The 17,500-nt window shown below is 44.1% G+C and overlaps 1 protein-coding gene across 5 annotated transcripts in view; it reads right to left on the bottom strand.

The window, feature by feature from the left end:
* SPATA1 (spermatogenesis associated 1) overlaps positions 1-17,500 on the bottom strand; it is a 46,936-nt gene that overhangs the window by 13,959 nt on the left and 15,477 nt on the right. For 4 of the 5 annotated variants that reach the window (XM_056532542.1, XM_056532545.1, XM_056532544.1 and 1 more), the window contains 3 exons: positions 14,763-14,852; positions 5,864-5,970; positions 3,258-3,375 (listed from right to left, as the gene is read on the bottom strand). In XM_056532542.1, coding sequence (XP_056388517.1) covers positions 3,258-3,375; positions 5,864-5,970; positions 14,763-14,852 — 315 coding nt within the window. The remainder of the gene's footprint in view (positions 1-3,257; positions 3,376-5,863; positions 5,971-14,762; positions 14,853-17,500) is intronic. The other variant, XM_056532543.1, reaches the window with a different exon arrangement.

The raw sequence follows: 17,500 nt of genomic DNA on the forward strand, positions 1-17,500 counted from the left end.
CGTAACGATGCTCCGGCCCCTGTATTGCCCGTCATTACGCACGGAGCGAGTCTGCTCTGTGCAGTAATGATAGCGGGTTGCCGCAGCCGAAATCCCGGGGGTCCCCAGCAGCGAGACCCTGGCGATCTGACATCTTATCCCCTATCCTTTGGATAGGGGATAAGATGTCTAGGGGTGGAGTACCCCTTTAAGCCTAGCTTGTTATGGTTGAAAGAAAGTGGGTCACTCATTTATCAAAGCGGTCTAAAAGTAAGGAAAGTAGACGCCTGCTCAGCTGGGCGCAGGAACAACTCACAGAACAGCCGAAGATGGAGATAAAAACTTTATTCCCAAGATGCAACGCGTTTCACGCGTTGCATCTTGGGAATAAAGTTTTTATCTCCACCTTCGGTTGTTCTGTGAGTTGTTCCTGCGCCCAGCTGAGTCGGCGTCGACACTTGAAGCTACCTTGATCTACACAATTCACTGATGAGCCGGTGGGCAGCGGACATCTGTTCATACGCATTACCATTGTTGTGTATACACAAATGGAGAGCAAGCGCTTCCTTGTGCGGGATCAATACCATAAGGTAGAAGGACATGGATGAAGGAAACGTGCTCACCTGGAGAGGTTGTGCAAATTCCAGGCAAAACACTTACAAGGGCGCTCCAAGGAAATGGACTTCCCACACCGAAAGCATCGGCATTGAACAAGGAAGACGGAGAAGAGAGAAACCGGGAAGTGGTGTCCGCACTGCTGGTAGGTAGGTAGGGATCAACGAGGATCGGGAACCATAGGTTTTGGAAAATATCCTTTATTTTGTTCACACAGCGCGTTTCTGGGCGTAAACCCTTTCATCGCGCCTGATGAAAGGGTTTACGCCCAGAAACACGTTGTGTGAACAAAATAAAGGATATTTTCCATAACCTCAGGTTCCCGATCCTCGTTGATCCCTACCTACCTACCAGCAGTGCGGACACCACTTCCCGGTTTCTCTCTTCTCCTTCACCATTGTTGTGTATGTGGATTCCACTAGAATATTAAACAACTTCCTTTTCAGAAGTGTCCCGCAATCTAAAACTTATCCCCTATCCTTTGAATAGGGGATAGGTTGTCCTGCATGATAGTTCTCCTTTAAAGGGGTACTCCGGTGGAAAACTGTTTTTTATTTTTATTTTTTTTAAATCAACTGGTGCTAGAAAGTTAAGCAGATTTGTAAATTACTTCTATTAAAAAAATCTTAATCCTTCCAGTACTTATTAGCTGATGAATACTACAGAGGAAATTCTTTTCTTTTTATAACACAGAGCTCTCTGCTGACATCACGAGCACAGTGCTCTCTGCTGACACGTCTGTCCATCTTAAGAACTGTTCAGAGTAGGAGAAAATCCCCATAGCAAACCTATGCTGCCTCTGGTCAGTTCCTAAAATGGACAGAGATGTCAGCAGAGAGCATTGTGCTCGTGATGTCAGCAGAGAGCTCTGTGTTCCAAAAAGAAAAAAAATTTCATCTGTAGTATTCAGCAGCTAATAAGTACTGGAAGGATTAAGATTTTACAAATCTGTTTAACTTTCTGGCACCAGTTGATTTAAAAAAAAAAAAATAAGTTTTACACCAGAATACCCCTTTAAGCAGAGTTATAACATTCACCCCCTTACAGGCTGTAAGCAACCATGTCAGTTTTCCTGTTAGCTCTGATAAATGAGACCCACTGTTACATGTCGGTTGAGTAAGAAGCTATTCATCCATCGCGCTCTCACTTTCTTCATAATATAATACAATAAGAATCTCAACGAGACTCCAGTAATTGATGTGTAGTGTGAGGCCAATATCCTCCTGCTCTGCTGCATAGATATGAATGGAAAACTCAGTGTCAATAGTCTAAACAGGAATTGTGTAACACTTGTGAAACCACATCTCCGGGAAACTGTGCAAATATTTGGCAACAAAACAATTAAATGATGTTGCCAGGATCAAGGATTGCTAGATAAACCAGAAAATGGAACACCATGTAATCAGGCTGCGTATGCCAATACGATAGCAGTCGGCTGAATGACTGCACGGCCAATAACTGTAATATGTATTTGGCCAAATTAAAGGGGTATTGCAGCATAACAATTTTTATATTTTGCTGGGGGTGTTTTATAGAGAAAAAAAAAAGATACCTACCTACCTCAGTCCCCTGCAACTCCCATGTAAGGAACTTCCACTCCTCTGCTGCTTGTCTTTTCTCCCTGCTTCTGATACAAGAGGTCAAAGCAGAACCTTCCCGCTCAACTAAGCACCACAGTTCTGAGGAGGAATTTTCAGCTCCCACTTCTCTTGAAAGTAGGGAGAAGAGATGAGCAGCCAGGGATTGGAAGTCCTTTTAATGGGAGTTGCAGGGGAATGGGGTAAGTAAGTAACCCGTTTTTTAGTTGTTTTTTTTTCATTTTTTTACAACATCCCCAGGAAAATATTAAAAACAAACCCTTTAACCCTTTAAGTCAGGTTTTACAAGATGGTAATGCAAAGAAATAGCAGCTCTAAATCTGGTAGACTATTCATTTGCATAGCCAGCCTGTAAAATTAGATTTTCCCTACAGTGATCCACTGCAGGAGAAATATATGATCATCTGCAGCTTTCGAATCCCCATGAGACAGTCCCTTTAAATGGCTACTGTCATTAAAAAAAACAACTACTTTTGATATGTCTCTCTGAGTCTTGATCGATCGGAGTCTGAGGGGAAGATTTAGCAAAACCTATGAACTCTATGAATATAGCCATAGGATCCCTTTTGACCTGATGAACGCTTAAAGTGTCTCCTTTTGGCCTCTATCAGGGTGTTTGTGCTGGAATACCTTCATTTTGTAACTGTATAGGAAAGCACAAATAACTGCCCTTTCCTATACAGTAGGCCATCGCCATCACCTAGTGTATACATCGGTAAGATATGTTAGGGAATGCTTCCGATTTATACATCTGACATAAACAGTAGTATTACTCTGTTGTGAACTTAAAGGGGTACTCCACTGCTCAGCGTTTGGGACAAACTGTTCCGAATGCTGGAGCCAGTGTCAGGAGCTTGTGATGTCATAGCCACGCCCCTCGTGATGTCACGTCCCACCCCCTCAATGCAAGTCTATGGGAGGGGGCGTGACGGCGGTCACGCCCCCTCCCATAGACTTGCATTGAAGGTGTGGGGTGTGACGTCATGAGGGGCGTGGCTATGACATCACAAGCTAGATTGGTCATTATGAACACCAGGATCTGGGGACCATATAATAGTAAATTACCACAGCGAGACTGCTCCCAACACTTTTCAAGAACACAAACTTGTCTGTGACAGTATCTTCTCCAAGGAATTCAGAAAGGCTGTCTCTCAGCGTCCGTAGCTTCATATCAGGCTGTACCCTGAAAAATACAATATACTCTGCTTACATGGTATAACCCTGCCTGCAAGAACTAACTAGATTTTTTTCAATATGGCTTTCACAGACCTAAGAATTTCCTCTGTAGTATTCAGCAGCTAATAAGTACAGGAAGGACTAAGATTTTTTAATAGAAGTAATTTACAAATCTGTTTAACTTTCTGCCACCAGTTGATTTAAAAGAAAAAAGGTTTTCACCGGAGTACCCCTTTAACCCCTTAAGGACTCAGCCCATTTTGGCCTTAAGGACTCAGACAATTTAATTTTTACGTTTTCATTTTTTCCTCCTCGCCTTCTAAAAATCATAACTCTTTTATATTTTCATCCACAGACTAGTATGAGGGCTTGTTTTTTGCGCGACCAGTTGTCCTTTGTAATGACATCACTCATTATATCATAAAATGTATGGCGCAACCAAAAAACACTATTTTTGTGGGGAAATTAAAACGAAAAACGCAATTTTGCTAATTTTGGAAGGTTTCGTTTTCACGCCGTACAATTTAACGGTAAAAATGACGTGTGTTCTTTATTCTGAGGGTCAATACGATTAAAATGATACCCATTATTACATACTTTTCTATTATTGTTGCGCTTAAAAAAAATCACAAACTTTTTAACCAAATTAGTACGTTTATAATCCCTTTATTTTGATGACCTCTTTTATTTTTCCGTATAAGCGGCGGTATGGGGGCTCATTTTTTGCGCCATGATCTGTACTTTTCTTTTACACCACATTTGCATATAAAAAAACTTTTAATAAATTTTTTATAATTTTTTTTTAAATAAAATGTATTAAAAAAGTAGCAATTTTGGACTTTTTTTTTTTTCGTTCACGCCGTTCACCATACGGGATCATTAACATTCTATTTTAATAGTTCAGACATTTATGCACGCGGCGATACCAAATATGTCTATAAAATTTATTTTTTACGCTTTTTGGGGGTAAAATAGGAAAAAAACGGACGTTTTACTTTTTTATTGGGGGAGGGGATTTTTAACTTTTTTTTTACTTTTACATTTTTTTACATTTTTTTTTTACACTTGAATAGTCCCCATAGGGGACTATTCATAGCAATACCATGATTGCTAATACTGATCTGTTCTATGTATAGGACATAGAACAGATCAGTGTTATCGGCTATCTTCAGGAGACGCCGGGAGCCGCACGGAGGAAGGAGAGGGGACCTCCGTGCGGCGTTCTGAATGATCGGATCCCTGCAGCAGCGCTGCGGGCGATCCGATCATTCATTCAAATCGCGCACTGCCGCAGATGCCGGGATCTGTATTGATCCCGGCACCTGAGGGGTTAATGGCGGACGACCACAAGATCGCGGGCGTCGGCCATTGCCGGCGGGTCCCTGGCTGCGATCAGCAGCCGGGATCAGCCGCGCATGACACGGGCATCGCTCCGATGCCCGCGGTTATGCACAGGACGTAAATGTACGTCCTGGTGCGTTAAGTACCACTGCACCAGGACGTACATTTACGTCCTGCATCCTTAAGGGGTTAAAGGGGAAGTCCAGTGGTGAAAAACTTATCCCCTATCCTAAGGACCACTGCCCCCCCCCCCCCCGCGATCTCTCTGAACAGGGCCCCAGCTCGCTGTCCAGATGGCGTGTGTTGACCACCGCACGAAGCGGCAACCGACACGCCCCCTCAATACAACTGTATGGCAGAGCCAGAGATTGCCGAAGGCAGCGCTCCGGCTTTGTCATAGAGTTGTTTTGAGGGGACGTGTCAGCCGCCGCTTCGTGTGGTGGTCAACACGCCCCCTTGCCGCGGGCTGTCGGGGCGCCGTACAGGAGATCGCGGGGGCCCCCAGCGGTCGGACCCCCCAGCGATCTGAACCTTTAAAGGGGTTATCCACCATAAGGTGATTTTAGTACTTACCTGACAAAACTAGGCATTTCCTGTTGCATTTTGTTCTCTAAACTACACATCCCACAGTTCCATGCTTGCAAGTATGAGATCACTTTCCTTCCGCCCACACATCAGCCACCACACCCATTGAAACACAGTGTTTTCTAACCAGGGGGCCTAATCAGGGTGCCTATAGCTGTTGCAAAATTGAAGCAGGACAGGCTCCCTCTGACTAGTGATATCAGGTCTTGGCCGCATTGCAACCTGGGAAATCCAGAGACATGAGTAATTTTGTATGCTGTTAAAAATAAATATTGGGGCGATAATCACAGAAGAATTGTGAGAAAACCATCACACACAGGTACAGACACTATATTATGAACTACACTAACTTTACAGCCCCTGTAGCATAGTCAAATAAAAGAATCCTGGAATACCCCTTTAAATCCGTGGACTGTGAAAAAAAAAGTTTCTCTGTGGAAAATGTTTCAAATATGGATGTCCACTATATAGATACAGTATAACTAGAATCGGATGTAAGAAGTAAGCCAATAGCGATAATTCTGTGGTCATAACATTACATTTGTAGGTTAGGACCCAAATTTTCTTACCTGATAAATCCAAGTGAAATAAATTTCCAGATCACATCGAGAGAAACTTTATTTAATTTTGGGTTCCATAAATCTTCTGGCACAAGATAGACATGCAGTTCTATCAGCTGGAATTACAGATATTCACACATTACATCACTTCAGAACAGTTTACGGACACTTTTATATTCAATAGAATATTCACTTTAAAAACAATATGGTTATGTGTCTTTATTCTATTGAATGGACATCCAATCAATGGAGACTCGGAAAGAGATATGTAGACTACCAGGGGCTGGGCAGGAATCCAGTGGATCCCTAGAAATGGGACAATTGACTATTGTGTAAGCAATAGCAGTATATGTGCCCTCTATTCCCAAGAGATGGGATTCTAGACTGCTGGTAACTAGTGTTGAGCGGCATAGGCCATATTCGAATTCGCGAATATTCGCGAATATATGGACGAATATTCGTCATATATTCGCGAATATTCGCATATTCGTTATATCCTCGTTTTATTTTCGCGTATGCGAAAATACGCGCATGCGAAAATTAACATATGTGGAAATTCGCATATGCGAAAATGTGCACGCCAGTCTCACACAGTAGTATTACAGCCTTCTTTACACCACACAAGCTGGAAGCAGAGAGGGATGATCACTGTGATGTGTACTGTGAAGAAAAAAAAAAAAAAAACAAAAAAAAAACGAATATTCGTAATTACGAATATATAGCGCTATATTCGCGAAATTCGTGAATTCGCGAATATGCGATATTCGCGAATAATATTCGAATTGCGAATATTCGCGAGCAACACTACTGGTAACCTGAGGCCTTCTCCCTGGGTCCCCATAACTATGATTCTTTAAATATTAGTCACTTCTAAATGATTGCACCAAGAGTGAATTGCCTTTCTACCACAGACTAGGTGCAACCTCATTGGGTCACAAGAGACTGAAGAATTAAATGGTTGGTGCTGTGTACTCTAGTCAGTTTAAAGGTAGGGTCACACAATGCGTATATGCAGCATATTTCACACTGCGCTACAGAAAACACGCTGCATACTCTTCTATGGGCAGGCAGTCAGGACTTCCCCGCAACAGCCCTGTGTGCGCAGTGAGTTTTGGAGGTGGGGCCTGCACATCACAGTCACGCTGGCTCCACTTCCAAACCTTACTGCACTTACAGGGCTGCTGTGGGTAGCCCGGCGTGTCTGCTTATAGAAGAATACTCAGCGTATACTGGGGTTTACTGGTCTTCCAAGATAGGACATCACACAGTGAGATACTAAAATCCGCACCCTCACTGATCAGCTTGCCAGAGCCACAGAACTTGCAATACAAAGTATACTGAGCCGGTAGCCAACGGCTCCGTACATTATATTTGGGTCATACTGAGTGACTGGGAGCAGAGTCTTACCACCTTACCACTACACAATGTACGGAGCCACCTGCTTCCAGTTCTGTTCACTGAGTAGTGAGTAGAGCTGGGGCCACAGCTCTGGAAAACAGCTGATCGGTGAGGTTACGGGGTTTTAGCTCCCTATGATCACATTTTAAAGGCCTATCCTGAGGATAACCCTGAAATAAAAGATCTGCTTCAAAATGCATCAAGTGTTTGATATACTACTGTTCCAGGGGTTTGTGTGGTATCACTGTATGATTTAGGGATAGCTGTCATGTATATGTTGTGGTGTCCCGGTACCGTACGTTGTACCGTAGCTTGTGTGCTAAGTCCCCATCCTCCTAGTGGGATAACCCCTTGTCACCTCTTCCTTCTTTAATTTTATATGTTTGGTATGTATAATATGTATATAATTTATAGATATGTATAGTACTTCCAGGACCTTAGGTCACATGACTACTAAGCCTGCTGTTAGGTTAAGCTTAAAGGGGTAGTCCAGTGGTGAAAAACTTATCCCCTATCCTAAGGATAGGGGATAAGTTTGAGATCGCAGGGGGTCCGAGCGCTGGGGCCCCCTGCGATCTCTCTGTACGGGGCCCCGGCTCTCCGCCGAGATAGCGGGTGTCGACCCCCGCACGAGGCGGCGGCCGACACGCCCCCTCAATACATCTCTATGGCAGAGCTGGAGATTGCCGAAGGCAGCGCTTCGGCTCTGCCATAGAGTTGTATTGAGGGGGCGTGTCGGCCGCCGCCTCGTGCGGAGGTCATCACGCCCCCTTCCAGCGGGCTGTCGGGGCTCCGTACAGGAGATCGCGGGGGCCCCAGGGGTCGGACCCCCCGCGATCTGCAACTTATCCCCTATCCTTAGGATAGGGGATAAGTTGCTCACCACTGAATCACCACTGGACTACTCCTTTAAGGACCTTCCAGGTCATGTGAGTGGGTCACATGTTGTACCACAATGCTTTGTGAAGGGACTGACAGTTGGTGGAACCAATAAGCTATGAGCCTGCCCCCTTGCCATATAAGGGCGCTGTATCCAATGATCACCCTCTTGCTCCTGATGATTTCTAGAGAAAGCATCACTCTGTACAACTCTGCAAGAGGACTTAGGCCTGAGGCCTGCTAACTTCAGCCGAATACTAAACCGCGAGTTCAATTAAACTCAATCCTAAATCTACGTGACTACTGAACATTAAACCAAACCCTAAATTCAGTGGAACAGCGTAAAACAAGCCTCAGAGCTTATATTCCCTACAAGGTCCCAACCAACTGTTAGGAACTTAAGTCCGGTCCTCTGTAAAGACTGTTACTACTGCTAACCTGCATAAACGTTGCAGTAAAGTTATTTCCAGTTTACTAAACCTCCGGTTGTGGACAATCCTTTATTCCTCCCTATTGTTCCTGGGGCGGGTGGCGGTAGGATATATATATATATATATATATATATATATATATATATACAGAGGAAGAACCCGCACCCTGGCGTCATGACAGTTAAGGGTTAATCAAGCACCCTTTCATTACTGCACAGCTATACCCTACCTACCCTACATCCCCACAAGCTCACCACAATGTGGTGACCCAGTACGGGAGGTGTTGCCCCGTGCTCCTGCTGTCCTATCAGGCAGCCTCCTTCAGTTTCCCCAAGGCCCCCTGCACTTGTTTCCCCATTGTAAAGATGTTTTACCATGTAATGTGCTATAAAATGTAATGTTGCTTTAAGAGTTATACCATGTGATTGTTACCCAGGAGGTACCAGTGACCAGGTGACCCCAAGAGTGACCTATGGGCTCCCTGCTAGTCTCTCCCATATAAGCCCTGGGTGGAGCTTCTCTCTCTTAGCTCTTGCTTCCTACTGAGGTCCAGTGCAGTCTTGTCTAGTGTGTGTGTCCAGAGTGTTGGAGACCTCAAAGTCCAGTCCTGCAGCCACCATCAAGTCAAGTAAGATAAAGTCACAGCTTTATGAGTCAAGTCAAGTCAGTCCCTGTCATCTGTCAGCGTGGTCTGCATTCAATTGTCCAGTCCTACTACAAGTCCCAGCAAGCCCTTAAACTCCCGTGGAAATTTTTTTTTTTATCAACTGGTGCCAGAAAGTTAAACAGATTTGTAAATCACTTCTATTAAAAAATCTTAATCCTTCCAGCATTTTTGAGGGGCTGTATACTAAAGAGAAATCCAAAAAAGATATGCACTTCCTCTGATGTCATGACCACAGTGCTCTCTGACTGACCTCTGCTGTACATTTTAGGACCTGTACTGAGCAGCATATGTTTGCTATGGGGATTTTCTCCTGCTCTTGACAGTTCCTAAAATGGACAGCAGAGGTCAGCAGAGAGCACTGTGGTCATGATGTCAGAGGAAATGCATTTCTTTTTTGGATTTCTCTTTAGTATACAGCCCCTAAAAAGTACTGGAAGGATTAAGATTTTAAGTGATTTAAAAATCTGTCTAACTTTCTGGCACCAGTTGATTTAAAAAAAAAAAATGTCCACGGGAGTACCCCTTTAAGGTCTCTGTGTCACTGGTCACCTCCTTGGGCTCTGGCTGTACTGCATAGACTTTACCATCTGTCTACCCTCAGTAAAGCTACCGTTGTCTGTAACTTGGCATCTGAGTCTTTATTGCCTCCCGTGCATTGCCCAGGATCCAGCAGTATACCTTCGGGTGGTTATAGGCTAAACCATGCCCTGGCGTCACAAATACAAGGGGTTAATGCCATCTGCCCCTAGGGTAATAACATCTGCCCTGCACCACACACCCGGCTACCACATATAGTATCTTAGTCGTTTCAATTCTGAATAGATTTCCTCATTGAGGAGAAACATATTCTGATAGCTTTGTATTCAGCGCTAAAATTATTTGTCCTGACATTATTTTCCTATTCATATCTACTTCCTGGGACATTCCAGACAGAAGCAAAGCATGTTTCACCTATGGTAATAGTCAATGTCCGATCCATGAGACCCTAAAATTACTAGAATGGAGGACCCCAATCCCCGCTTCCTCTGGACTTCAAGGCCACAGCTAAGAGGAGTTTGAAGATTGCAGTGGTATGTGCCCTGTTGTTTGATCTAAAGCTTATGGCACTAATGAAACTGTTCACAGCATTCTGCTGGACCCATTAATCGGAACCCCACCGATGTGGCACCCATCACTCATCCAGTGCATAGGTGATAAATGCTGATAAATGCTTCAGGTTAGAATACCCCTTTAGGGTACGTTTTTTAGCGGGTTTTCCGCTGCGTATTTGAAAGTGGGCGGGCTCTTCTCGGCTGTCCGCAGCAGATTTTCTGCGGCAGAATGTACACTGCGGAAAATCCGCCGCAAGCCCCATTGAAGTCAGTAGGGACTGTGACGTATTTTCCGCAGCGTAAATTCCGCCGCGGAAAATCTGCTGCAGACAGCCGAGAAGAGCCTGCCCACTTTCAAATATGCAGCGGAAACCCCGATAAAAAATCCGCGCGTGTGAACGTACCCTTAGGGTACATTCAAACGTTCAGGATCCTGCGCAGATTTGATGCACAGGATTTTTAACTGCAGATTAGAAGCTGTGCTCATTTAGTTTAGTCATTTAGTTTACATTGAAATCTGCAGCAGAAAATCCTGTGCATCAAATCTGCGTACGTGTGAACGTACCCTTAGGGTCTATTCACATGTACAGTATTCTGCGCAGATTTGATGCGCAGGATTGCAAGCTGTGTTCAGTCATTCAGTTTACATTGAAATTTGCAGCAGAAAATCCTGCGCATCAAATCTGCGCAGAATACTGTACGTGTGAATAGACCATTAAAGAGTTTTTTTTTATCAATGACCTATTCTCAGGATATTATATTAATATCTGGGCTCTGGCACCATCTCTGTTGATTAGAGCCCACAAGTGAGTGGAGTCGGAAGCGGACAGCTCTGTATGTTGTCTAGTGGCTCTCATTGAAGCGAATGGGAGCTGCAGTAATTCAGCACAGCCACTACACAATGTGTGGCGCTGTTTGTGTCCAGCTCTGTGAATAACATTAGTACAGCTGATCAGCAGGAATGCTAGTGTCGGACCCTCACCCATCAATTATGCAAGGTCTATCCTGAGGCTAGGCCATCAATACTCTGCCCCTAGACATCTTACCCCCTTATCCAAAGGATAGGGGATAAGATGTCTGATCGTGGTGGTCCCGCCAAGGGGGAACCCCGCGATCTCCCTGCTGAACTCGGCGTTTGTTTAGAGCGTCGGGTGCAGCGCGGCAGGCTCGTGACACCACAGTCACGCCCCGCTCGTGACATCATGGCCACGCCCCCTCAATGCAAGTCTATAGACTTGCATTGAGGGGGCATGGCCATGATGTCACAAGTGGGGCGTGACCGTGACATCACAAGCCTCCACCCCGCATCGCCATTCATCCGGCACGGAGCGAAGTTCGCTCCGTGCACCGGATATCTGGGGTGCCACAGCCGAGATCACGGGGGTCCCCCGCGATCAGACATCTTATCCCCTATCCTTTGTATAGGGGATAAGATGTCTAGGGGCGGAGTAACCCTTTAAGGAATTTAGCCCATTCAACCGCCACCTTGACCCTCAATGCTTGCAGACATTCATTGAGCTCATTACATATTCACTGCTTTTAGTTATACTCTGTAATGAATGGCTGCTTCACAATCTGCCCACAAATGACCTGCTTCCCCCTCACCTACTGTTTCCTTCCCCTCTCCCTATAGATTGTAAGCCCTTGCAGGCAGTGCCCGCTCCCCCTTTGTGTCAGTCCGCAAGTTAGTCTGTATAATGCTAAATGTTCTTACGTTAGTGTTTTAGTGTTTTGTAATGTTACCATTATCATATGTAAAGTGGGAACCAAGGACGCTAGATAAAAAAAATATATATATATATATTATATATAAATAATAATAATAATAATAATAATAATCATAATGGTTTGATTTCCCAGTTTCGCTTTTCCTAAAGCGCAGTGTTTCCCAAGTGCGTTTCTCAAGTACCCACAACAGGTCATGTTTTCAGGATTTCCTTAGTTTCCATTAGGTGTCACCCCGATTATATGAACTCTGAAAGACTAAGGGTTCCACACTACATTTCTTCCCCCGTTAATCGTAACCGTCGGCATCCTACCTTAAACGGGATGCCCATGTATACGGTTAACAGGAGCAGCGGACCCCATTTACTTCTATGGCCAAACGGAGTCACCCCTAGCGCAACAGCCCCCATTATGAGTCAGTTTAAAATATTGAACACACTCCGGACTGAATCATTATAAAAGTGAATGGGGTCCGCTGCTCCTGTTAAAAGTACTGTATATATCAGCGTCCCATTTTCGGCAGGATGCCAACAGATACGATTAACGGGGGCAGAAACGTAGTGTGTTCGTACCCTTTAGAGATCCTAAAAACATGACCTGAAGAGGGTACTTGAGGACCGTGCTTGGGAAACACTGTTTTAAAGGGGTACTCTGGAAAACAATTTTTTTTATTCATATCAACTGGCTCCAGAAAGTTAAACAGATTTGGAAATGAATCATTCCAGTACTTCTCAGCTGCTGTATACTATAGAGGAAGGTGAGTTATGACCTCTGCTGTCACCTCTGTCCGTGTCAGGAACTGTACAGAGTAGGAGCAAATCCCCATAGCAAACCTCTCCTGTTCCGGACAGAGGTGTCAGCAGAGAGCACTGTGGTCAGACTAAAAAGAACTACACAATTTCCCCTGGAGCATACAACAGCTGATAAGTACTGGAAGGATTAAGATTTTTTATTGGAAGTAATTTACAAATCTGTAAGTATAAGCTCTATCGGGGACTGGTTAAAGCCTCCTTGGTAGGGAGAGGACTCAAAGGGGTACTCCCGTGGAAAACTTATTTTTAAATCAACTGGTGCCAGAAAGTTAAACAGATTTGTAAATCACAATCACTATTAAAAAAATCTTAATCCTTCCAGTACTTTTTATGGGATGTATACTAAAGAGAAATCCGAAAAATAAATGCATTTCCTCTGATGTCATGACCACAATGCTCTCTGCTGACCTCTGCTGTCCATTTTAGGAACTGTCCAGAGCAGGAAAAATCCCCATAGCAAACATATGCTGCTCTGGACAGTTCCTAAAATGGACAGCAGAGGTCAGCAGAGAGCACTGTGGTCATGACATCAGAGGAAATGCATTTCTTTTTTGGATTTCTCTTTAGTATACAGTCCCTAAAAAGTAGTGGAAGGAGTTTATAAAATTCAATAAAAACATTGTGAAACTAAAAAGTACTGGAAGGATTAAGATTTTTTTTTAATAGAAGTGAGTTACAAATCTGTTTAACTTTCTGGCACCAGTTAATTTAAAAATAAAAGTTTTCCATGGGAGTACCCCTTTAAAGCAGAAAGAAATGGTCTGAGGAGGTGGGAAGTTTAGATGAAATGGAGTGGGGAGAAGTTTTTAGAAAGATTAATTGATCTGCAATAAACATAAAGTATCACTGATAAAAAAAGTGAATAGACATAGCCATATAGCCATATACACCTAAATTTTTATATAACATTGGTAAAAGAAATGAATCTAACTGTCCTAAGTGCTAAGTAGCTGAAGTGGACCTAGGACACATGCTATGGGGATGTTCCAAGATTAAAGGGGTACTACCGTGCTTACAACTTATCCCCTATATAAAGGATAGGGGATAAGTTGACTGATCGCGCAGGGTCCCGCCGCTGGGGACCCCCGCAATCTCGCATGCAGCACCCCGCTCTCATCAGGCCCCGGAGCGAACATCGCTCCGGGTCTGATGACTGCCGATCACAGGGCCGGAGTATCGTGACGTCATGGCTCCGCCCCCATGTGACATCACACTCCGCCCCTCAATGTAAGTCTATGGCAGGGGGCAAGACAGCTGTGACGTCACGATCACCGGCCCCGTCATGAGACCCGGAGCGGATGTTCACTCCAGGGCCTGATGAGAGCGGGGTGCTGCGTGCGAGGGCAACTTATCCCCTATCATTTAGATCAGTGTTTCCTCTGCCATTTAAAAAAAATAAAAATAAAAAATTACAAATCTGTATATTTTTCTGGCACAAGTTGATTTGAAAAAACATTGTTATCCAGAAAAGTACCCCTTTAATGGAATCCCAAGGTTCCCAAATCAGAAGTCTCTAGAGATGAGCGAACTTACAGTAAATTCGATTCGTCACGAACTTCTCGGCTCGGCGGTTGCTGACTTTTCCTGCATAAATTAGTTCAGCTTTCCGGTGCTCCGGTGGGCTGGAAAAGGTGGATACAGTCCTAGGAGACTCTTTCTTAGGACTGTATCCACCTTTTCCAGCCCACCGGAGCACCGGAAAGCTGAACTAATTTATGCAGGAAAAGTCAGCAACCGCCGAGCCGAGAAGTTCGTGACGAATCGAATTTACTGTAAGTTCGCTCATCTCTAGAAGTCTCCATTCATACATGATATTATACCACGACCATTCCTTCCCATATGGATCCACCAAATATATGACCAGTCACAACTACAGTAAAATACAGAAAATCCCCCAGCTCTCACCCCGGCTGTCGATGGCCTCGTCTGATTCATTGGAGTTTGAACTTGATCGCCGTCCATGGCAAATAAAAACCCAAAGTCAATCTTTGCATCCTGATAAAAAAAAAAAAAAAAAATAGATAGATAGAAAATAACTAAAAACGATCGATTTTGCTCCGGGTCTTCCGTTCCAATCACTGTAGACAATGCAGAGTGTTGTGTGTCAGGTAACAAGTGAACAACGTGTAGCTGTGTACGGGAACAGGGCTGACACACCCTAAATACACAGGACCTCTCCATAATGTCCACATTCTGCATCACAAGCCAAGATAAGCCTTGTTTTGTTGTGGGACCTATAAGTGTGGTGCGGAATGCCTCTGTAGTTAGGGGACTGATGGCTATTTGCTGCGGGGCTGTAATTTGTTAATAAGAGGCTTGGGGATTGGCACATTTGCTGTTACAATCCAAAACCAGGCAACCAATTGTATAAAAAATTCTGGGCAACAAATCAATTTTTTTATTGCTGTTTATGAGATAACAAAGCAGAAAAACACTCTACATTATGGTAGGTTATAAGTGCACATCCAGTATAGCAGTACAACATATAATTTAATAGGACGGTAAGGATATTGCGAAAAAAAAAAACATAGTAGATCAACATCTATATGAAAATGGCTACTAAAAATTTTGGGTCATATTGAAGAACAACTATAGGCTTAGCCAATGTTTTCCAACCAGGGTGCCTTCACTTGGTGCAAAACTACAACTCCCAGCATGCCCGGACAGCCGTTGGCTGTCCGGGCATGCTGGGAGTTGTAGTTTTGCAACAGCTGGAGGCACCCTGGTTGGGAAACACTGGGCTAGTAAAAAGACTCAAAGTAGAAGCCATGCCGTGCCAATGGCTATTCTTCCATTCCACTAATGCATGTATACTTAGCTAAAGGGAAAACTTTTTTTTTTTTTTTTTATCAACTGGGAGTTGTAGTTTTTGCAACAGCTGGAGGCACCCTGGTTGGGAAACACTGGGCTAATAAAAAGACTCAAAGTAGAAGCCATGCCGTGCCAATGGCTATTCTTCCATTCCACTAATACATGTATACTTAGCTAAAGGGAAAACTTATTTTTTTTTTTTTATCAACTGGGAGTTGTAGTTTTTGCAACAGCTGGAGGCACCCTGGTTGGGAAACACTGGGCTAATAAAAAGACTCAAAGTAGAAGCCATGCCATGCCAATGGCTATTCTTCCATTCCACTAATACATGTATACTTAGCTAAAGGGAAAACTTTTTTTATTTTTTAAATCAACTGGTGCCAGAAAGTTAAACAGATTTGTAAATGACTTCAATTAAAAACTCTTAATCCTTCCAGTACTTATTAGCTGCTGAATACTACAGAGGAAATTCTTTTCTTTTTGGAACACAGAGCTCTCTGCTGACATCACAAGCACAGTGCTCTCTGCTGACATATCTGTCCATTTTAGGAACTGTCCAGAGCAGCATATGTTTGCTATGGGGATTTTCTCCTACTCTGGACAGTTCCTAAAATGGACAGAGATGTCAGCAGAGAGCACTGTGCTTGTGATGTCAGCAGAGAGCTCTGTGTTCCAAAAAGAAAATAATTTTCTCTGTAGTATTCAGCAGCTAATAAGTACTGGAAGGATTAAGATTTCTTAATAGAAGTAATTTACAAATCTGTTTAAAGGAGAACTCCAGAATATAAAAATTGTCCCCCATAGTGCCGACAGTAAAAAAATAACGATGAACATACCTTCCTCCGCTCCCCCGGGGCCTCCGGTAACCGACTCCGGTCTCCGCAGCGATCCTCTTCCTGGTTGCCGGTGGTCGGACGAGTCATACTGCACTCAGCCAATCACCGGCCACAACGAAGTCCCAACTCGGCTGGCAATAGGCTGAGCAGCAGTGTGACGTTTTCGGCCCTGGCAGCAGGTGCCGGTGTAGTGAAGAATTGTGGGTCTTGAAGCGTTCTCACACTGCCGCTCAGCCTATCGCCGGCCGAGTCGGGACTTGCCGCAGTATGACACGCCGACCACCGGCAACCAGGAAGAGGATCGCGGCGGAGACGGAGACGGTTACTGGAGGCCCCGGGGGAGCGAAGGAAGGAATGTACATCTTTATTTTTTTTCTGCCGGCAGTATGGAGTACAATTTTTATATTCTGGAGTACTCCTTTAACTTTCTGGCACCAGTTGATTTAAAAAATAAATAAAAAATAGGGTTTCCACCGGAGTACTCCTTTAAGCCAAAATCGCATATGTTATCAAAAGGGAGGGCAATAGGGGTACTCCGTTGGAAAGATGTTATCCCCAATCCAAAGGATAGGGGTAATGATGTTAGATCACGGGGGTCCCACAGCTGGGGACCTCTGAGATCTCCGGGCCGGCAGCGGCAGCACCCTAGTGACGGGACCCCCGCGATCTAACATCTTATCCCCTATCCTTTGGATAGGGGATAAGATGTATTCAGCGGAGTACTCCTTTAAAATCACATATTTTGTTAAAGTTATGCACTACAAATACATTTAAAATAGTTAGTGGGGGGGGGGGGGCACACAACAGAGGAGACAAAAGATGACATCCCATGCTTAGCACCAATCAAAAGTAAACGGCTACTCCGGAGGGAAAAAAATGCTTTCAAGTCAACTGGTGCCAAAAAGTTATACACATTTAAATTTACTTCTATTTAAAAATCTTAATCCTTCTAGTACTTATCAGCTGCTGTATGCTCCAGAGGAAGTTGTGTAATTC

The sequence above is a fragment of the Hyla sarda genome, chromosome 7 (genome assembly GCF_029499605.1).
Source record: "Hyla sarda isolate aHylSar1 chromosome 7, aHylSar1.hap1, whole genome shotgun sequence".
In the NCBI taxonomy this organism is placed as follows: domain Eukaryota; kingdom Metazoa; phylum Chordata; class Amphibia; order Anura; family Hylidae; genus Hyla; species Hyla sarda.